Source organism: Bos javanicus, chromosome 19, assembly GCF_032452875.1.
Source record: "Bos javanicus breed banteng chromosome 19, ARS-OSU_banteng_1.0, whole genome shotgun sequence".
NCBI classification, from domain to species: Eukaryota; Metazoa; Chordata; class Mammalia; order Artiodactyla; family Bovidae; genus Bos; species Bos javanicus.
Window position 1 is genome coordinate 22,868,676 of NC_083886.1, and position 23,285 is coordinate 22,891,960.

Sequence of the window (23,285 nt, forward strand, 5' to 3'; positions counted from 1 at the left end):
TGAAAGTATATTAATATATTCTTTGGGTACAAAGTAAGGAATAGGATACTCAAGTAGCACAAAAATAAAGATGAGCTTGCATTAACATTTTTATATTCATCAACCCCAAAATAAGTTAAACAGAAATGCAGTTGTTTACTTTAAGGATTATTTGATGCTGAAAAGAGTTTATCAGTTGTAAATTAATATTCTTTATTTCGGAACACATGGTCATAAATTTTATATGAAAATTTTTACTTTTGCGTTCATTAGTAATTCAAAGAAAACCCTTCCCACTGTCCATTTTACAGGGGGAAAAGTACATTAATTTAGGGTCACACAGCTTAAATGATGTATTTAGGGTTATAAAAAATAGCAGTAAGATTGGCTATTAAAAGGTATTTTCCATTTTTGTTTCTCAGGTGATTTTATGTAGGATATGTGAAGTGAAGTCGCTCAGTTGTGTCCGACTCTTTATGACCCCATGGACTGTAGCCTACCAGGCTCCTCAGTCCGTGGGATTTTCCAGGCAAGAGTGCTGGAGTGAGTTGCCATTTCCTTCTCCAGAGGATCTTCCCCACCCAGGTCTTGAACCCGGGTCTCCTGCAGTGTAGGCAGACGCTTTACCATCTGAGCCACCAGGGAAGTCCTATGTAGGATATACTTTACATATATTCCTTTCAGCATTCTTGTGAAAAAGTTTGTGTATGCTCATTCTATAAAGAAAGAAACTGAGGCAGGATGAAGTTGAGTGGAGTATGAGCTGATGAACTTGAGGGGAGTTGTTAAGTTACATAATAGATTATTTTGTATTGGTATACAAGGTTTTTCTAGAGAGTTCAGAAACAAATTATAAAATGCTTCCTTAATATTTCATATTCTTTATGACTCAGGTAGGTTTTTATGATTTCAATCCTTTTATACCATTTATCGAAAGAACAACAAATGGAAACTGTGATTCCTCACGTTTTCTCTTAGTCTTTCTGTTTCTGCTGTAAACAAATTTGTTGACATTAAAAAAAATTTTTTTTACACCAAAATATTTGTTAAAATACTTTGAGGGGAGAAAAGAAGCAAAAACTATCTCCCCATTAAACTTGACTTCCTGTGTATATTGTTTGTAATGAAGACAGTGTGGTATTGGTGAAAGAACAGACAGACAGATCAGTGGAACAGAAGAGAAAGTCCAGAAACAGACACACAAATATAGTCAAATACTCTTTGACTATATTTGTGTAGAGTAGAGGCAGTTCTATGGAGAAGAGATAGTCTTTTGAATAAGTGGTGTGGGAACAACCGGACATTAACATGCAAAAAAATGAATATAGACACTGACCTTATACCTTTCCCCAGAATAACTCATAACAGATCATAGATCTAAATATAAAGTACAAAACTACTAGAAGTTTTACAACACAGGAGAAATTCTAGGTAACATTGGGTTTGGCAATGTATTTTTAGATGTAATGACAAAAATATTATGAACAAAAATGTTAAGATTGAATTCATTAAAATGAAAAACCTCTGCTCTTCCAAAGATGCTGTCAAGATGATGAAGTGGACTGGAAGAACATACTTGTAAAACATATCTGATAAAGGACTGTATCCAAAACACACAAAGAACTCTTAAAACTCAATAGTTTCAGTTCAGTTCAGTCACTCAGTCATGTCCAACTCTTTGCGACCCCATGGACTACAGCACACCTGGTCTCCCTGTCTATCACCAACTCCCGGACTTTACTCAAACTCCTGTCTATTGAGTCCGTGATGCCATCCAACCATCTCATCCTCTGTTGTCCCCTTCTCCTCCTGCCTTCAATCTTTCCCAACATCAGGGTCTTTTCCAATGAGTCAGTTCTTCACATCAGGTGGCCAAAGTATTGGAGTTTCAGCTTCAGCGTCAGTCCTTCCAATGAATTTTCAAGACAATTTCCTTTAGGATGGACTGGTTGGATCTCCTTGCAGTCCAAGGGACTCTAAAGAGTCTTCTCCAACACCACAGTTCAAAAGCATCAATTCTTCAGCGCTCAGCTTTCTTTATAGTCCAACTCTCACATCCATACATGACCACTGGAAAAACCATAGCTCTGACTACATGGACCTTTGTTGGCAAAGTAATGTCTATGCTTTTTAATATACTGTCTAGGTTGGTCATAACTTTTCTTCCAAGGAGCAAGCATCTTTTAATTTAATGGCTGAAGTCACCATCTGCAGTGATTCTGGAGTCCCAAAAAATAAAGTTGTCACTGTTTCCCCATCTATTTCCCATGAAGTGATGGGACCAGATGCCGTGATCTTAGCTTTCTGAATGTTGAGTTTTAAGCCAACTTTTTCACTCTCCTCTTTCACTTTCATCAAGAGACTCTTTAGTTCCTCTTCACTTTCTGCCATAAGGGTGGTGTCATCTGCATATGTGAGGTTATTGATATTTCTCCCGGCAATCTTGATTCCAGCTTGTGCTTCCTCCAGCCCAGCATTTCTCATGATGTACTCTGCATATAAGTTAAATTAGCAGGTTGACAATATACAGCCTTGATGTACTCCTTTCCCAATTTGGAACCAGTCTGTTGTTCATGTCCAATTCTAACTGTTGCTTCTTGACCTGCATACAGGTTTTTCAGGCGGCAGGTTACGTGGTCTAGTAGTTCCATCTCTTTCAGAATTTTCCACAGTTTGCGGTGATCCACAGAATCAAAGGCTTTGGCATAGTCAATAAAGCAGAAGTAGATGTTTCTCTGGAATTCTCTTGCTTTTTCAGTGATCCAACAGATGTTGGCAATTTGATCTCTGGTTCCTCTGCCTTTTTTAAATACAGCTTGAACATCTGGAATTTCACAGTTCACGTACTGTTGAAGCCTGGCTTGGAGAATTTTGAGTATTACTTTGCTAGCATGTGAGATGGGTGCAATTGTGTGATGGTTTGAGCATTCTTTGGCATTGCCTTTCTTTGGGATTGGAATGAAAACTGACCTTTTCCAGCTCTGTGGCCACTGCTGAGTTTTCCAAATTTGCTGGCATATTGAGTGCAGTGCTTTCACAGCATCGTCTTTTAGGATTTGAAATAGCTCAACTGGAATTCCATCACCTCCACTAGCTCTGTTCTTAGTGATGCTTCCTAAGGCCCACTTGACTTCACATTCCAGGATGTCTGGCCCTAGGTGAGTGTGAGTGATCACACCATTGTAATTATCTGGATCATGAAGATCTTTTTTGTACAGTTCTCCTGTGTATTCTTGCCACCTCTTTTTAATATCTTCTGCTTCTGTTAGGTCCATACCATTTCTGTCCTTTATTGAGCCCATCTTTGCATGAAATGTTCCCTTGGTGTCTCTAATTTCCCTGAAGAGATCTCTAGTCTTTCCCATTCTATCGTTTTCCTCTATTCTTTGCATTGATCACTGAGGAAGGCTTTCTTATCTCTCCTTGCTCTTCTTTGAAACTCTGCATTAAAATGGATATATCTTTCCTTTTCTCCTTTGCTTTTCGCTTCTCTTCTTTTCACAGCTATTTGTAAGGCCTCCCCAGACAGCCATTTTGCTTTTTTGCACTTCTTTTTCTTGGGGATGGTCTTGATTCCTGTCTCCTGTACAATGTCATGAACTCCCATCCATAGTTCATCAGGCACTCTATCAGATCTAGTCCTTTTAATCTATTTCTCACTTCCACTATATAGTCATAAGGGATTTGATTTATGTCATACCTGAATGGTCTAGTGGTTTCCCCCACTTTCTTCAATTTAAGTCTGAATTTGGCAATAAGGAGTTCATGATCTGAGCCACAGTCAGCTCCCAGTTTTGTTTTTGCTGATTGTATAGAGCTTCTCCATCTTTGGTTGCAAAGAATATAATCAATCTGATTTTGGTGTTGATCATCTGGTGATGTCCATGTGTAGAATCTTCTCTTGTGTTGTTGGAAGAGGGTGTTTGCTATGACCAGTGTGTTCTCTTGGCAGAACTCTATTAGCCTTTGCCCTGCTTCATTCTGTACTCCAAGGCCAAACTTTTGCATTCCAGTCCCCTACACCTTTTTGGGGTGAGAGTTCTAGAAGGTCTTGTAGATGTTCATAGAACCATTCAACTTAAGCTTCTTCAGCGTTACTGGTCGGGGCATAGACTTGGATTACTGTGATATTGAATGGTTTGCCTTGGAAATGAACAGAGATCATTCTGTCGTTTTTGAGATTGCATCCAAGTACTGCATTTTGGACTCTTCTGTTGACTATGATGGCTACTCCATTTCTTCCAAGGGATTCTTGCCCACAGTAGTAGATATAATGGTCATCTGAGTTAAATTCACCCATTCCAGTCCATCTTAGTTCGTTGATTCCTAGAATGTTGATGTTCTAGGTAACATCATGTGATCATAAAACAAAATTTCTGTGCTAAATAAACCATGAAAAATGCAAGTAAAGGTATTCCTGGGACTTCCCTAACTGTCCAGTGGTTGAGAGTCTGCTTTCCAATACAGGGGATGCAGGTTCAATCTCCTGTAGGGAACTAAGATCCCACACACTGCATAGTGACCAAAAAAAAGAAAGAAGGGAAGACAAAAACAACAAAAAAAGATGTTCCTTGGGCTACCCAGACAAGAAACAAATGTGCCATAATATCAGTGTTAATGGAAGAGTGGTTGCAAATGATTTCTACATTCATCTTTGTTTTTTCGGTATTTTCCAAATGTTATCTGTAATATAAAACTCTGTTAGCACTTAGCTTTTTGTGTCCTACTGTAGCTTAATAGTATCGTTCACATGTCTTAGAAGATATTTATATAAAAGTAAAGAAGACATAGGGTCCCTCTGGTTAACTGTAAGTAGGCGGAAGACTGAAACCACCACAGTGCTTGATGTAAACTATCTCATTGGTTGGTGACAACTTCATCAGATTTTTTTTTACAGTTTACAAAGGGATCAGTTTTTACATTTTATTTATTACATACTTGCTTGTTTGTTTTCTTGCTTGCTTATTCATTTACTTGTTTATTCTTTTATTCACCTCCTCTTTTAAAAGATTCTTATTAGTTACTAACCTAAATGGTTTTGCCAAGTTCTTACATTTTGTTAAACTGCTTTAAAATATGTGCTTGAAATTTGTATCATTTGCAGTTTTGTATATTGAGGGAAATGAATTACCTTTTAAGCAGAATTACTATCTAAGTGTGGCTTTAGTGATTCCTTGGTACAGTAATTGATGACAAAATTTAGCTCATTGTTTTCAGCTAGTTTAAATTGGTTTCTTGAAAGAAACAGATACTTGTTGCTTAATCACAGACAGTAGGTGCCTCTTTGGAATACCTCTGGGCTGTTATGAAGTATTTGTTTACGAAGGATGATTCCACTTGATTATATATTATGTATCCCCAAAGGAGAGTAATTTTACATTGTTTTTACTAGATTGTGCTGTCTTTATGGTAAATGGATACATATGTCTGGGAGTTTGTTTCTGCTGTAAAGCTCCCCTTTTACCAAGCTTAGCTACCTGTGCATTCCTCCCTAAAATAGGTTTTTTGGAGGTGTCTTTCTTTCCAGTATTTGATGCATAAGTGGAAATGTTTCACTGATCAACAGTGCATTGGCATCGTTATTCAGATTCTTGAATTCTAAAGTGTGGCAAGCTGAGATTTGATTTTGTTTTTCAAAAAAGGAAGAAATTTTAAGATGTAAATAATTACTGCTTATAGACATTGAAACTATATTGCCTATCCTGTCTCAACAATTTGGCTGTAATTCTGAAGTTTTGGATAGACAGTGGTGACAACTTGGAGCTATCTAGATTAAAGAAGTAGTTTTATTTTTTTGTACTCTCATTAAAACTGTTCTGACTTTAATCATTAAGTATCTCTGTGGAAGAAATAGATTTAAGCCAACAAATTAAGATGAAAACTATATATGTGGGTTAACTAATTTCAGAGTCCAGAATTTTCTCTAGCTGCTTTCAAAAGTCTGGGTGTTTTTCACATAAATGACTGGAAAAATAATCTACCTGTAAAATATAGAAAAATTAAGTGCAGGTTTTAAATGTGCTTTTAATAATTCCAGAATTTGAATTTTCTTTTTATTTGCAGCTCAGACCGTCTAATAGAAGAGACAATAAGGTAGGAAAAATGGGGGTTTTTTGTTTATTGTTTGCACATTAATGAACAGATGAAGTTAATCCTATAACTAAAGTCAGTTAATCTTCCTTAAAGATGGGAATTTTATTATATGGTAATGTATTTTTACTATGACTTCCCCTTATAAGATACTTGAAGCCTAAAACATTTTTTTCGAAACTATTGGCATTAGGGTGTTTCTCCTAGGTTAATTTTCCTAGTGAGTTCATTCTCAATATTTTCAGCCTCTGTCTTTTTATTCTCACTTTTTAATGGAAAACAGTCTTGAACATGTGATTTGTTAAGTGTCTTATATGTAACATTTATGTAGACTTGGTTTCTGTCATAGCAGTTATAGAAAGTCTGCAGTAATTAGTATTATCTGTAATAACAGTGAAGTAACTTCTTGTTTAAGGTAAGGGAAATTTGTTGGTTTTAACTGCCTAATTCTCTAGGTTTGATAAATTTTTAAATACCTATTTTAAGACAGTAAAAAAAAAGTTAACTAGTAATGGTCTCAACTCTTCAAAATTAAGCATTGTCTAAAGCACTTTTTCAGGAAAGGCAGCATGAAATACATGGAAACAACAAACATTTGTATTCTTATCATAGACTTTGGTATTGTGTTCAGGGCTCCCCAGGTGGTGAAGATCCTGCCTGCCAGTGCAGGAGACGTAAGAGACGTGGGTTCGATCCCTGGGTTGGGAAAACCCCTTGGAGGAGGGCATGGCAGCCCACTCCAGTTTTCTTGCTGGAGGATCCCATGGACAGAGGAGCCTGGAGGGCTGCAGTCCGTAGGGTTGCAAAGAGTTGGACCCGACTGAAGCCACTTAGCATGCATTGTGTTCAAGGGTTGTACGTGCTATATGTTGTTTAATCTCCTCAGTAACTCATGAGATAGGCACTAATCACTAGATACTATCTTCAAAACAAAAGAGAAGTTAAGGTAAGTAATTTGCCCATAATCACATTACTAAAAATAGTATTGAGGATTCAGATCCTCAAACCTGAGTCTCTAACTCTAGAGCAAGAGCTCTGTCTAAACCACTACTACATTTCCTGCCTTATTGAAAGAGGATGAGCTTTGGAGTATGATTTGGTTTGAAACCTGACTGTGCTACTTAATTAGATCTCTGTTCTTAAACAAGTTTCTTGGAATCTTCATGTTCTTATGTGCTTAAATGAATTGATGATAATACCTACCCTAAAAGATTGTTGTGAAAATTAAAGATAATATGACTAAAAAGATAATATAAGTAAAATCCTTGAATCGAGAAGATCCCCTGGCTGCTACTAAGTTAATTTAAATGGCAGCTCTATTATTAATTTTTTTTAACTGTTTATTTTGGTATTTCAGGTTTCAGAAAAGTTCCAGTGGTACTAAGAGTTTCCACATACCTTTTACCTTAGATTCTCAAAATGTTATCATTTTGCCACATTTGCTTTTTCACTTTTTTTTTTCTGAACTACTTGTAAATAAGTTCACGCATGATGCCTCTTTACCTCTGAATATTTCAGTTTCAGTGTTCATATCCTGAAATTTTTATGTTGAAATGAGCTCATGGATTCTTATTGTATTCAGTGGATTATAGTATGTTCCTATAATTGAAAATCATAAATTATAATTTTATAATAAGATGAATTTATCATATCTTGGAATTTTGTTTGAATTTCATGTACTCAGTCTTCTATCCCTCCACAGTTTTCACAAAATTGCTTAATTGTTGACTGAAATATGTCCCTTGTGGCTCCTTTGCTTTCATCAGAGCATAAAGTTGGGTCACATTTTATCAGGGATTCTTTTCTTAAAGTTTCCCCATAATTCTACCTATAAAGTTTTACCTTTTCCTTTTGGAGCTAAAGTTTAAAACAATGTACACAACTGAATATAAACTGGCATCAATTTGTTGAAAAGACCTAATATTTATAAGTTTATTCTTAAGCTTTAAATGTATAATTAGTATTATCTAATGTTGAAAAAATGGCTTCCTAGGTGTCTCATTGGTAAAAGAATCCACCTGCCAAGCAGGAGATGTGGGTTGGATCCTTGAGTCTGGAAGATCCCCTGGAGAAGGAAATGGCAACCCACTCCAGTATTCTTGCCAGGAAAATCCCATGGACAGAGGAGCCTGGTGGGCTATAGTCCATGAGGTCACAGAAGAGTCGGATACAACTGGACGACTAAACAATTGTTAAAAAAAAAGTCCGAGTTTAGTTCACAGGATAGGTGAGAATGTTGAAATTCCAGTAAACATCAATGATTTATCATTTTAAAAGCATTACATGTTATTTGGAATTTGTTTTGTCCCTGCATATTTGACCCTTGAAATAACAACAGCCTAGATCTCACTCCACTTGATTCCAGATGGTGGAATGAGATAGGAAAGGATATCTAGATATACTTTGTGTGCTACTGGAAATCATGCATATTCAACAAGATAATAACATAATGTATGATGATAATATCTGTTCTCCAAGGAATACAAAGTGCTTTGCGGAAATTATTTTTTAATTTTCTCTACTTCTGAGTCAGAGTGCATAGGAGATAGTGATAGTCCCAGTTTAAGAAAACAGAGAGATATATGATTCAAAGATTGTTGCTCAGCCCAGGTTTGAATTGTTACTTTTTTCAAGGCTATAGTACCTATTTTTAAATATCTGGTAAAGTAAATTTACTATAAAACAACTACATTTTAAATGTATCATATTCTACCATAGATAGACACTTAACCTGAAAAATTAGGAATAAGAACTAGTGATACAAAGGATGTTGTTAGTTTCACTCTTCTTATGATCTTCTTGGATCTAAAATTCAATGTGAAGGCGAGGGTGGGATGATTTGAGAGAATAGCATTGAAACGTATATTACCATATGTAAAATAGATGACCAGTGCAAGTTCGATGAATGGAGCAGGGAACCCAAGCCGGTGCTCTGGGATAACTCAGAGGGATAGTGTGCAGAGGGAGGTTCAGGATGGTGGGGGCACGTATGTGCCTGTGGCCAATTCACATTGATGTATGGCAAAAAACATCACTATATTGTAAAGTGATTATCCTCCAATTAAAATCAATTAATTAAAAAAATAAAATTTAATGTGTTATAAAATTGACACTGCCTGCCTCTTTCTGCTCGAATCTTGACTGGTTGTGCTTTAGACCTGGTGCATTCACTGTCCGGTCCTGGGATGTCTTTTTACCATTATCCTACAATGACCTCCTTAAATGCAATCACTTGTTTCTCGGATTTACTGTCTGCTACTTTCTTAGTTTATCCCCTCATTATGTTGGACCATGTTCTTTAGTAGCTTCCTCAGGAAGAATAAGAAGTAAATTATTTGGACTTTACACATCTCAAAAAAGTTTCTATTCTACCTATATTCTTTTTTTGTTTTTTCAATTTTATTTATTTTATTTTTGGCTGCACTAGGTCTTTGCTGCTTTGCACGGGCTTTCTCTAGTGGTGGTGGACGAAGGCTACTCCTCATTGCAGTGCGTGGGCTTCTCGTTGTGGCAGCTTCTCTTGTTGCAGAGCACAGCCGCTAGGCACACAGGCTCAGTAGTTGCACCTAGCAGGCCCTGGAGCGTGGACTCAGTGGTTGTGGCACATAAGCTTACTTGCTCCACATGTGGAATCCTCCTGGACGAGGGATCAAACCCATGTCTCCTGCATTGGCAGGCGGATTCCCATCCACCGGGCCCCAGGGAAGTCCCTATTCTACCCATATTCTTGATTCATTGTTTAGCTAAAAATCAGAATTGTGGGTTGAAAATAATTTTCACATTTTTTAAGGCATTGTTTCCAGTACTGCTCTTTAAGTCCAGTCCCAATTAAAATTTTATGTCCTTCGTAAATGATGGGCTTCCCTTTGTGGCTCAGCTGGTAAAGAATCCACCTGCAATTCGGGAGACCTGAGCTCAATCCCTGGGTTGGGAAAAGCCCCTGGAGAAGGGAAAGGATACCCACTCCAGTATTCTGGCCTGGAAAATTCCATGGACGGTATAAGTTCATGGGGTCACCAAGAGTCAGACACGACTGAACAACTTTCACTTTCACTTTTCGTAAATGTTTTCTCCCTCTGGAATCTTTTAGGATCATCCCTTTTCCCCTATGTTTGTGTTTAATCTCACCATGATGAGGTTGACATGCATCATTTTTAGTCTGTTTGATGGGCTCTTACAATCTGAAAACTTATCTTTAGATCTGAGAAATTTTCTTACATTTATCATTTTCTTCTCTCCTTATTGATCTTCTTTTAAAAAATGTATGCAATTTATATTTGTCAAATATACCTAAATGCAATTTATGTTTGTCAAATATACCTAAATAAAGCAGGGAAGAAAAAGAATTCACCTAAAATACAACTACTACATTGGTTAATAATTTGGTGTGCTTCCGTATTTTTCTCTCTGTAGCTCTTCATATCTGTGTAAAATGATTTTAAAAATATTAATGTATTCATTTAAAAAGGCAGACACATTTATAGTCATGTGTTTAGAAAAAGTGGAATGATACTAATCATAGCAAGTTAGTTTGTGCCATCACCTAACTTGTCCATGACTTAAAACAGTAAGTTGTGAGAGGGTCATATGGGTAAGTGTTAACCCCTAAAAAGGGAAGGGGGGTTGCTTGTAGAATGCTAGTTACAGACACTGCAAGTGGGGTTCCTTTTCTTGACCAAGGATAAGAACTGGGTGGTGGAAATACGTGATGGTCTAGGGAGCTGTCCTACTGTAGCCAATTACTGAATGGTGGAACAACAACATGCATTTCTCCTGGTTCCTTTTATCTTTCAATGTATATTTTTTTGAAGTGTAGTTCCTGTTGTTGTTCAGTTGCTAAGTTGTGTCTGACTCTTCATGAACCCATGGACTGCAGCATGCCAGGCCTCCCTGGCCCTCACTATCTCCTGGAGTTTGCCCAAATTCATGTTCATTGCATCAGTGATGCCATCCAACCATCTCATCCTCTGTTAGCCTCTTCTCCTTTTGTCTTCAAGCTTTCCCTGCATTGGGGTCTTTTCCAGTGAGTTGGCTTCTCACATCAGGTGGCCAAAATATTGGAGTTTCATTTGTCCTTCCAATTAATATTCAGGGTTGATTTCCTTTAGGATTAACTAAATTGATGTTTTTGCACTTCATGAGACTTTTAAGAGTCTTCTCCAGCACACTTCGAAAACATCAGTTCTTTGGCACTTAGCCTTCTTTATGGTCCATCTCTCAAATCCGTACATGGCTACTGCAAAACCATAGCTTTGACTGTATGGACCTTTGTCAGCAAGGTGATATCTCTGCTTTTTAATACACTGTCTAGTTGGTTCTCCAATAGAATTTTGGAATATAATCTTTTCATAAATTAAGGGCTGGTTGTATATAAATATTTTGTGATGTATTACACATTTGGTTCTATTTTTATAATTGTAATTCCCCACTTCACTCTCAAAGAGTTTTTCCTAATTAAAGATGTTTTGGTAGCTGGCCCCTTTTAAAACCATTTTAAGAAGCTTTTGTAATGTGTGATTCGTCAGTTGTCTTATTTCATTTGTTACTTTGAATTTAAAAAAAAAAACACGGGAAATGGTTCACTGCTTTGTCCAAAAAAATATCGGAAGATAACATTGGGGATAAAGTGATCATTCAGAAAAAGAACAATGGGAAGATGACTTGGGAAATGATTTTTTTTTTCATGTTCCTTCCCATGTGCTTTTCAAAGCTGGTGTCATTCACCTTGGTTTTCTGTTCATTTTTATGTGTACGATGAATCCATGCACGATTGTCTTAAATGTCAATTGATGAGCTTCTCTTTTTCTCCCTTGCAGCATTGCTATGGCAACAAAAGAAAATATGACTTCACAGAGAGGAATGTTGAAATCAATTCAGAGTAAAATGAACACTTTGGCTAGTATCCTTTTTGACAGTTTGAAATCTGTGTTTTTAGGGGGAAAATCTCTGTGTGCTTCGCCACTCTCTCCCTCCCCTGGGCAGATTGCCGTCGGCAGTGAGAGTAGAAGTCGTCCGTAATTCTGTATTATGGACGTGCCCTGTGCTTGTACTTTGTGGAAGTTCATACTGTTTAGTGCCATTTCTAAAAGACAGCACACCAGAAGTTTCATACTAGTAGACTCGAAAAAAATGATAAATATAATTTCCAAGTTATTCACAGAACTATTTTGCATCTTAAAAGCTCTTGAATCCATGTTAGAAGTCTACAGTGTATGCTGTTTTTACACAGAGGTCATAAATTTTGTGCTTTTTCTTCTTTCTTTTTTCATTTTGGAGAATAAGTCAGTGGCATATGCTTAGGGAGGGAAGTAGACAGCCATACATGTAAGTGCTGATCACTGCTGATCACCGTATTTTCATTTTGCACAAGCTGAACTCTCGTATAGATTTGCTGTTTGTTTGTTGTGACCTCTACCTTTTTTAGTTCTTCAGTTTCCCAGTTTAAATTAGTACTAGTCATACTCTGAGAAATCCAGCAAGGAAACTGCTAAGACCAAAAACATTCTGTTTCCTTGGAGGAATCAAGCCTTTTAGAGAAAAAAGTTTCCTTCCCCAATTACTAGTAGGGAAAGAACCTATAATTTTAAAAGTTGAGTATCTTCTGACCTAGATAATTTGAGGTCACTTTTAGTTTGATCCCTTATTGGCCTAAGGAAAAGAATATCCTGAAATGTGTTGATATTTTCCAGTTTTTGGTGAATCTTGTTCTTGCTTTGTGCTTCCCTGGTGGCTCAGACGGTAAAGCGTCTGCCTACAATGCAGAAGACCTAGGTTCGATCCCTGGGTCAGGAAGATCCTCTGGAGAAGGAAATGGCAACCCATTCTAGTACTCTTGCCTGGAAAATCCCATGGATGGAGGAGCGTGGTAGGCTGCAATCCATGGGGTTGCAAAGAGTCGGACACGACTGAGCGACTTCACTCACTTGTCACCCTAAGTATAAAACCATACATCTAAAATCATTTCTGTTTTATATAGGGCTTTGCAGTTAGTAGAGTACTCTGATATACATTATCTCATTTTATCAGTACAATAAGTTAGAATTATTTCCAAAAATATGTTTTAAAAAAATAAAATGGGTTTGATTAGTTAGGACTCCATAGAAAGATACTAAGAGAAACCTAATTTACACTGACCTAACGAGGAAAAGGAGGGAATTAACTTGTTCATATGTCTGTAAAATCAGGAGTAGAATTTGGCTTAATGGATGGCTTGGATGCAGAGGCTCAGATTTTATTATCAAGAATCTGCCTTTCCGTTCTCTGTTCCCCTCCTCCATCTCTCATTTCTGTTTACTTACATGATGGCCTTATTCTCAGACACATTTTTCCCTCGTGCTGATAAGAGATGGCTACCAGGGTCACCTCCTGCCAGATCAAAAATTATGAAATTTCTAGCAGCTCTGGCACCTGTCCAAAGAGGACTGTGGTTGCCTCACTTGAGTCGCTGCCGAACCCAGCCACTGGCCAAGGGGAGGGACTGTTCTCTCCTGCCCACCCTGAGTGGGTATGCACACCTGATGGCAGAGGACAGCATCAGCCCCACCCAGTTACATGAACCGAACTAGATGATTAGAGAAGGATCAGGGAGAGTCCCCTAAAAGACAAACTAGGTAGAAATGTGTTCACTACAGACAGGGTTTCCTGATGTCAGAGGTTCTCTTACTTCCTCTAAGGGCAGTGCTGACGCTTGTACCAAGCCAGAAAAGATTAAGTACCTGCTTTATATGAGATTTGTACCTGACACCATGGAAGTTTTTGTAGTCAGAAACCACTGCTGGAAGTGAAAACAGTACAGGACACACAGGCCTGTGCTTTGATGACGACATCCTACCAAGTGAGATACAGTACCGAGCCCAGTACGGTTGTGACTGCCGCAAGACTCCTGAACTGAAAGCTCCCTCTCCTTTTGTTGTGTTCCCCACAAAGGGCAGTCAGAGCAGTTTAACCCACCTTCTGATCCTATTCCTGCCCACTCCTGCTAAGTGAATTTAAAATTTTTAAATAATTAACCAGTGTTTGATTATACAGACCCTTAGAGTTTGTTCCCACCAATTGTCTGAATCCAGGGGGGCTTATCACCCTGTGGGGAGATCGTGTACTCCTCAAAACCCTTCTGGAAGAACTTCCCAGTCTCCTGAGGAAAGGAATTTAAGAGAGAGAGAGGGGAAGAGAAGGAAATGCAGGATGGTGGTGGTGGCTGGCTGTGCCTTCTCCTCCCTGCCCTGCAGCATTCCTTCATTCCTGGCCACACTGGCTCCACCCGGACAGTACTCCCTCGGCACATGGCAGCAGTCATCACTGCTGCCTCCTCCTCTCTCTTAATGTTTTCCTTTTTGTTATTCCTACTCATGTCCTGCAAGTGTACCAGGGGACTCAAATTTGCTTGGGACTTTGAGCAGTAAGGCATTGGTGTTTGCTGCAGCTCCCTCAGTGTGATTTTCTTCCCCTCTGTTTCTTCTCATCATTTGTCTTTCTGGACTCCACTGATCTTTGTTTTTTGTGATTCCTGTGACTTTTCATTAAAGAGGCTTCTTCGACATATGACCTTAATAAAGATTCCCCAAAGATCGTTTTCCTGCTGTGAACAGCCTCATCCAGCGAATCAACCTTAGGAAGCGGCGAGACTCCCTCATCCTGGGTGGTGTTATTGGCGTCTGTACCATCCTGTTGCTGCTGTATGCATTCCATTGATGGGACATCTCCAGGGACTCTTGACAGCCACCACTTTCACACCCTGATCCAGAAGAAGAAACAATAGGAAGGAGAAGTTGACTGACCTGCTAATTAGCCTGACCAGCAGGATTCATTCAGGACTGATAGCGATGGACTCTGATGTGGTCAGGTTGAGCGGAAGTCACAGGTTTTCTGTGCTGTCTTTTCTAACACACATTTCCCTCTGTTTTTAGTTTCTAAAAAAAAAGATGTTTTGTCTCCCCAAGAGGTAAGTAAACCCATCAGAAACAGAATTTCCATGCTTCGATGATAGTGTTGAAGGCTGATGACAAGCCAGGTCATGAGGCTGGACTCTTCAAAAAACCAGGCTTCTGTATATCCAAAGACTGCTTTCCTTTCAGCCACCAGATGGAGTTGTGAATAAAAATAGTTTTTTCCTTTTATTTTACACTCATGATGAGAAATCCCAAGTCATTTCTTGATAATCTGTGCTATAAATTTCTATTCTTCATCCCCAACTTTTTTGGTGTTCAAAGAAAATGGCAATTTTCAAAGGATCTTTGAGATTTTCACAGGCCATCTTCAGCACAGTTGAGGTTATCTGAAACAGAAGACAAGCACTGCAAAAAAGACTTAATCTTGTCTTTTAATCATGCCCACACTCGGGTTAACTGTATTCCTGGAAAAACCATCAAGAATGATAGGCTTATTTTTGCTCAGTCATTGTTTTTTACTTTTGGTTAATTTCTTCTATTGAGTAATATTTATTACTACAAGAAAACAAAATTCCAGTTCTACCATGGCAAAAGGCCAGTGTCTGTCAGTGCCCCGAACTTTTCCTCCTCATGTCATGATTAACACTGACAACCAAGTGAGGAAAATGCTTCATTTTCATTGAGATCTCTTCAACAAGCCCCATGTAAAAGGACAGTGAGGGGCCACCATCCAGATGATTCCATTTGTAAATGTTCCACATGTAGGAGCAAAAGTTTAAGAACCCCTGTCTTATGTACCAGGAATTCTGTGTTCTGTGAAAACCTATTCATTCCAAATCTGTTAAGATTCCAAATCTTTTCCAAACATCCAGAGAATGAGGGGCTTTACTACTGAAGGAGAAAATATCAGAATCTGTCTCTGTCTGCACTATCAGAATCTGTCTTCTGTTACCACCCTGGACAGTGGCAAAATCTTAAACCACCCACCAGAATTCTTTTCAGGTTTAACCATTTCCCGGTTTCTGTAAATGTTACGACTTTTCTAACTGCTGCTGCTGCTGCTAGGTCACTTCAGTCGTGTCCAACTCTGTGCGACCCCATAGACAGCAGCCCACTAGGCTCCTCTGTCCCTGGGATTCTCCAGGCAAGAACACAGGAGTGGGTTGCCATTTCCTTCTCCAATGCAGGAAAGTGAAAAGTGAAAGTGAAGTCGCTCAGTGGTGCCCGACTCTTAGTGACACCATGGACTGCAGCCCACCAGGCTCCTCTGTCCATGGGATTTTCCAGGCAAGAGTACTGGAGTGGGGCGCCATTGCCTTCTTCGGTTCTAATTGAACTACCACAATTAGGTCGAAGACTTCCAACATCTGCTGTTCTTACAAGAAAGAAAGCTACTCTTCACCTCTGAAATGTACTGTGGTATTTATAGTATTGGCTTGAGACCACGCCACAGGAGATAAAAGGATGTTAGCATGCAGTTCTTCACTCCATCACAGTGTGTTCATGGTGACATTCAGATGAACTTGATTACAGGCTGATCGGTAGACTGACCTCTGGTTGGGTACAGAAACAGAGGTTTTTCATTCTGGCATTAGAGTTTCATTATGTTCTGGGGATGAAGAGCAATTGATATATTTTTTTTTAACTATGGGGTTTATTTTTCTAAATACGGGTTGATTGATCAGTCAGTTGATTGGGGATGCCCTTAAAAGAAAATTTAAGTTTTCCCACTGTGAACCTTGAAAGATCAGAGAAGTAAGTTCATTTATTAAATTCTCTGCTGGGAGAACAAAACTGCTCTCCCCTAACTCTATTTATCTTTGATTTTTCAAAGGGTCTTGATCGGTGGTTGTGCCTCAGCTAGAATTTGTGGGACTTTGATTGCTATATAGTCAGCATTTATAAAATCTGAGGTATCATAAATAAAGTTATTTATTTAATTATACTACCAGTGTTTTTACTGGTCTGATTATTTGGTGCGTTCACGAAAGCTGATGGTGGCATGAGAGTAAAATAGGACCCACGCTCATCTAGCTGCAGCTGAACAAGCGCTTTGATAGCTGGCAAGCCTTTCCATTAGGGTTATGCTTAAAGGAAGTGTTAGAATTATGTTGATTATTTTCTTTATGAAAATAAACATGTTCTTCTAAGGAAGTTGAAAAAGTGTGGTGTAGATGTTGGTGTCAGACAGGTCTGACTAACCTCCCAGTGGTGTAACCCATAGTGAGGTGACCCAGGGCCAAACGCAGGGCTCATTTCTCCTTTACGGTTCCGTCCTTTGTGGAAGGAAGCCCTGGAGCAAGGACAGACGTGTGCCATTGACCAGTAGAGGCTCACTTTGGATCCCATAGTAGCTGATGTGAACTCTTCACATTTCACATTTAGCCTTTTTTCTTTTCTTTTTTTTTAACAGCTTACTTTTCTCAACTTTTTGCTGTTGTTACAAACCAGTTACTAGGCTCAGGGGCCAACAGTAATTTGCTTATTGGAGCCAGATGCAAGGAGTTTTCTATTCCTTATCCCAAATGTTGCCTGTTACAGGAAGTTACTCTTTCTCAGTCATGTCTTATATAAGCCATGTCTTTTAGGGATCTTAAATCACTCAGAACTTTCCATTTCACTTGAAATGAGAAACCATGGCAACAAAAAGGGCAGGAGATTCCAAAAGGTATACGTCTCTGAGAGTTTGCTTTACTCTGTGCCAATAACTTTAGTTTAAAATGGTTAATGAATCTATTACTCAAGTTCAAGCCCAGATATTCATGTGCTTTGGTTGATCTGTCCTGGGTATTTCTATATTCTTGTTACTATTAATGATACTGAGGGAGTCCCTATAACAGGCAGCATTGCTTACTCATATTTTTCTAATTTAGAAAAGGGCTTTTCTTCTCTATTCTTCCTTTCTCCTGCTTACCAAAATTTTCTAAAGAATGTCTTTTTATATCTTGCACAGTACTCATATCAGACATGGGAGTATGATCCTGAGAGTGGAGATGGGTAATGAGAGAGAGAAGTCAGCATGAAGGCCCTTTTGGTACTTGGAACCAAATAATACTGACTTTAGTTCTTTCCTGTTGGATGCCGAATAGAAAAATGTACTTACTGAGCCTTTTGATGCAGTGACTTCTGGCCTCTCTGGGACTGAGGCACCTCGGCCTTGCACTCCCACCATGAATTTTTCTGTTTCATTGTTACTGATCTCAGCCTGATGAAAAGGACTTTAAAGAACTGGACTAGCCTTTTTGGTTTTCTCATACCTCATGTTTGATCACTAGCCAGATGTGATTTCTTGGAAACTGACTGCATTTTCTGACTTGCAGTATGAAGCAAGCTATTGAGGGTGAATGGCCATGTCTTGTGTTACACTGAATTTTGTGGCAAATGTAAAGAGGAAATAGATTCTACTGGGAATTAAAATGATTGTGTTCCATTCTTCTTTGGGGGTAGGAGTTGTTTAGCCTGGTCTCCAAAAAATACAGCTTTTCATCATGATCTTTATAAACTAATACTACTCCTTTATGAACCTGCATACCCATAAGTTTTATAGGGCAAAAGAAAATGAGGAACCAGTGACTCTGAGGATGTTACTGGGTAAGAAGCTGAGACAGCTGAGCCATGTCCTGAGGCATCTTTCTTATTTTCTTTGTGTCCACTGCAAAGTGTCACTTTCATTTCAAAGTGTTTGCATCTATTCCTATCCTATTAGCTCTTAGAGAGGAAGAGAAATCAATTCCAATCACACTTTACCATGATGGAAGATGTTTCCTCATGAAAAAAAATGCCAATACAGATTTTTAAAAATCTATTCCAAATGCACTTTTTAATTTTTTGCTTTTAAAATGGCTTCTTGGAACCAGGTTTATTGTATTTGTACTTCATTTTTGTTCTCATCTAAATGTGCATTTTCTGACTGTATAGAAGAAGCTTTGTTATGTAATTTAATAATAAATTAGAAATCTGAATGGTGTGTCTGTGGTTCTTTGTATCAAAACAGTACCATTGAGGCAGTTCGGGAGAGTGATTATGACATCTTTGGTGTTAATAAGTATTTCTCACAGCATTCCGAAACTCAAGGTGAAATAATATGGACACTGGAGCTATCAAACTGTCATTCAAAAACATCAGAGGAACATTAATAATTTAGCCCAAGAAGTGAAGGAGAATCTCCTATCAGAGTGAAACTTCAGGAAGTATGACAGAAATGTCCAGTTGTAGAATTTAGCAAGAAAAACAGGATCTTGCCCTCCCTAAAGAATGACATTTTATCCTATAGATCAGGAATTGGTTCTCTACCCCCAGGAAATTGAGAATTCCTCATTTCCCATTGCCTCTCCAAACGTTGCAATGTGTGTTCTGCATCCTTTTTAAAAACAGTAAAATTGAGATATAATTCACATACCAAAAAATTCACCCTTTCAAAATGTACTGATGGATTTTAGTATGTTGGTTGTGCAGTCAGCACTACTGTGTAACTTTAGGACATTTACATCACCCTAAGAAGAAACGCTGTCCCCACTGGTAGTGACTCCACAGCCCCCTGTATCCCTTTGATCTGACCACACTTTTTCCTTTGTGGGCCGCTCCAAATTTCCCTCCCATCCACTCACATGGCCTCTAAAGCCACCTCTTTGGTTTTTTGACCCTTTTTTTGGCTTCCTAATGTGTCCAGCCCTGTGAATGTACACCTATGTAGACATACATAAAATCCAACACCGCTTAGAGAGGGAGGCCTCCCTTTTACAGATCAACAAAGTAGCACACAGGACTAAGTTGCTCAAAGTCAGAGTGGACAGTTTAAAAAGGATTTGAATCTTGAGGGCTCTTTGATTCAAAACCTTGCTGCAGTTCTGTCATAATTCTGCAAAATATATTTTAACTCATGATCAAGAAGCTGTAGAAGAACTACCAATTTTGCCTGATTTTACAGGCAATGCATTTAAAATATTTAAAGCCCAGTGGCTCATTTTCAAGGAAGGCTAACTACTGGCCAAGTGGTTCATAAAGGGTTCTCATTTGTAAGTTACTATTTCTTTATGAGAACTAATTCACCTAAGTTGTAGGGGAAAAAAAAATTTTTTTAAGTGTCTTTGAATCAAACTTCCTGCCCATTTCTTCTACTTTAGAACCTCAGAGGTCTTCCTAGAGACTGAGAGCTGAAGCTGATCCTGAAAAAGCACCTCAGGACGTTCCTCGGTTAGTGCCACCCAGACCATGTTGTGTCTTTCCCTTCAGGTGGCGTGGCTTTAACAGTCTGCCAGCTCCTACTTAACCTGAATGTTTCTTAGGATCCGAGGTTCTCCCCCATCATGACTCCTCTTACCAGAGATGCCTAGAAGTTTTTTTAAAAAAAGGTCAGGGAATCTCACCAAAGGTGTTAGCTATAAGGACATTTTCTCTAAAGCAAGAGCCATGAGAAAAACAAGTGTATTCCTCCTCCTGAAGACAGATTTGCCAACTGAATTGAAACAGGAATACACTTCAGCCCGACACCTTCTGCTCCACTCAGCTAAGATTTCCCAACTTTGGAAGAGCTGATGAGCTTGCAGAGCTCTTTATTACAAACTCTCTGAAGACACTTAAAAGCCAAGAAGATTGGGAGCTGAAAGGCTGTCATAACTTTCTGCTTAGAGGATTCCCAGAGATCCTCAACAGTGTTCTCGTCATCCTTGTAAAACTGCCTACTAATTTGTGATCCTGATCTATGCTATTCATTTCCCCTCCTTTGAGATATACAGCTCTTTAGGAAACAGTCACTTTCTCTTAATCAGTATATTTATTTTAGATTCTCTCAAACATCCAGTGAATCTTTTACTGGTGAAACTGCTCACAGTTTGAGGGAAAGCAGGCAACTATGGTTGGGAGCTCCTTTTAACTCAGTGCCAAGAAAATAAGGTTTAAACATAATTATTTCCTGCAAAGTGACAAGTTCTCTCTTAGTAAATGTGGCACTTTTTAAAAAAACAGTTCTCCTCATTAAGAAGAACACACAGACTTCCCTGGTGGTCCAGTAGTTAAGGCTCCGTGCTCCCAATGCAGGGGGCCCAGGTTTGATCCCTGGTTGGTATAAGATCCTGCATGCTGCCAAAAAAAGATAAACAGTCTGAGAATACAGCATTTTGGGGGTTTTTGCCCTGGAATCAGTTCTGAATCCTCTCCCATAAGCTGGGGCCCTGTGATTCATTTCCAAACCGCACACAGCGGCCACCCTCTAGACAGGGTGCCCTGCCTCCCATCTAACCTCTCTCCGCCCACTCTGCACATAGCTGCCTAGTTTATCTTCCTAAACAAGTTCTAATCTCTCATCATTCTGTTCAAGAATATTTGGCAGCTTGCTTCCATCCTTACCAATGTATTACAGCACATTAACATGTGGAGTGTACATGCATGCATGCATACACACATCGCACATACAAAATCCTGTTCTCTTTGTGAGGGAGCCTTCTTTTACATATAAACAAGCCCAAGAGATCAGAGTCCTGATAGCCATCAGCTGCCCTTTGCCTAACCAGAGTTTCCTTCTCCCTTGAGAATCATTAGAGCCACCAGTTGCAATGATGGAAAGAACAAGGCTTGAAGTCAGAAATCCTATATTCTGGCACTGGCTGTGATGCTCTCAGATCAAGGGCAAGTCACTATACCACTCTCAGTTCAGTTTTCTTACCTGCAAAATGGACTCTAGCAACTTGATGCAGTTGTTGAGAGCAAATCTAAGGTAACAGTGGGACAAAATTGCTCAGAATGTTTTCAAGAAATAGTGTGGGCTGCTCAGACAGTAAAGAATCTGCCTGCAATGCTGGAGACCTGGGTTCAATCCCTGGGTCAGGAAGATCCCCTGGAGAAAGAAATGGCTACCACTCCAGTATTCTTGCCTAGAAAATCCCATGGAAGAGGAGCCCGGTGGGCTACAGTCCATGAGTCACAGAGTCAGACATGATGAGTGACTTTCACCTTCACTTCACATATATAAAGATGTTGATAACAGCATTGACTGTAAAAGAAAGATGGTAAGTAACCTAAATATCCATCAGAAGGAGGATGGGTAATTAAATTATGTAAATCTCTAACATGGAATACTATGCAACTGTTAAAAAAGAAAGGTAACTTGCTATGTACTGATATTGAATGATCCCCAGGATATGTTAAGTGGGGAAATGATATGCCTCTCCACCAGGGAATATTTGACAACTTCTGGAGACATCTTTGGTTGTCATAACTGGACTGGGGTGGATTAGGGTGGATGCTTCTGGTGGTGGATAGAAGCCAGAGATGCTGTGAAAAAACTTTACAGTGCAAAGGACAGCAAGAGTCATCAGGCCCCAAAATGTCAGCGGTGCCAAGGTTGAGAAACCCTAGCTCAAACTGCATTCGTGTTAAAGTTGACAGTATCTCCCCAGAGTTGAAGATTACTCAACTGTGTCCCAGAACCACCTATTCCCTCCTTACCACCCTTGACTCACTGGAGCTGCTTAATGGGACCTAGGTGGCACCATGATCTTCCCCTCCCCTCCTGCCTTTCCTTCCTGCCTCATCCCATTGCTTCTTCACCTCTGCAACACACACATTTGCACCATCCCAAGTGACCTGATGTCCCAAGGGCTTTGTGAATTTCCTCTTTTGGAATGGCCTCCTTTCCAAGCCTGCCTGTGAAATGCTTGCTTCTTGTTTTTAAACTCTATGTATGGGAAGTAACTGCTTATTGGGTATGGTGATTCCTTTTGGGGTGACAGAATGGGAATGACATATAGGTGATGGTTGCACAATGACAGGAATGTTTTAAATGCCGCTGAATTGTGCTCTATTATTTTTTCTCCTTTTTTCTCTTTTTTTTAAAGTTTTTATTTTATATTGGAATATAGCTGATTAACAATGTGATAGTTTCAGGTGGACTGCAAAGGGGCTTAGCCATACTTTTTAAAATATGGACCATTTTTTAAAGTCTTTCTTGAATTTGTTACAATGTTGCTTGTGTTTGGGTTTTTTGGCCCCTGAGGCATGTGGGATCTTAGTTCCTCCATCAGGGATCAAACCTGCACCCGTTGCACTGGAAGGTCACATCTTAACTACTGGACCACCAGGGAAGTCCCTGAATTGTACACTTTAAAATGATTATTTTTAGTATATGAATGGCCGATCCATTTTGCTGTACAGTAGAAAGTAACACACCATTATAAAGCGACTATACTCCAATAAAAATTAATTAAAAATTTTTTATTATAAAATAAATGAGACATTTTATGCTGTGTTAATTTCACCTCAATTAAAAAAAAAAAAACAACACTTAAATGGTCTTTCCTCTGGGAAGACTTTCTGACCTGCTGCTCCTCTGTG

At 39.0% G+C, this 23,285-nt stretch overlaps 1 protein-coding gene and 1 non-coding gene across 7 annotated transcripts in view; both read left to right on the forward strand.

Moving 5' to 3' along the window:
• The window catches only part of GOSR1 (golgi SNAP receptor complex member 1), a 37,379-nt gene extending 20,477 nt beyond the window's left edge, over positions 1-16,902 (forward strand). For 2 of the 6 annotated variants that reach the window (XM_061390598.1, XM_061390597.1), the window contains exons 7-9: positions 6,043-6,072; positions 11,886-11,968; positions 14,625-16,902. In XM_061390598.1, coding sequence (XP_061246582.1) covers positions 6,043-6,072; positions 11,886-11,968; positions 14,625-14,653 — 142 coding nt within the window. In that variant the 3' untranslated portion in view covers positions 14,654-16,902. Of the gene's footprint in view, positions 1-6,042; positions 6,073-7,426; positions 11,972-14,624 lie in introns of those variants that run through there. The other 4 variants (XM_061390592.1, XM_061390591.1, XM_061390594.1 and 1 more) reach the window with 2 other exon arrangements.
• TRNAC-ACA (transfer RNA cysteine (anticodon ACA)) lies at positions 12,790-12,862 on the forward strand. Its single transcript has one exon. It is a non-coding gene; the product is annotated as a tRNA-Cys (tRNA).
• Positions 16,903-23,285: the final 6,383 nt, after the last annotated feature.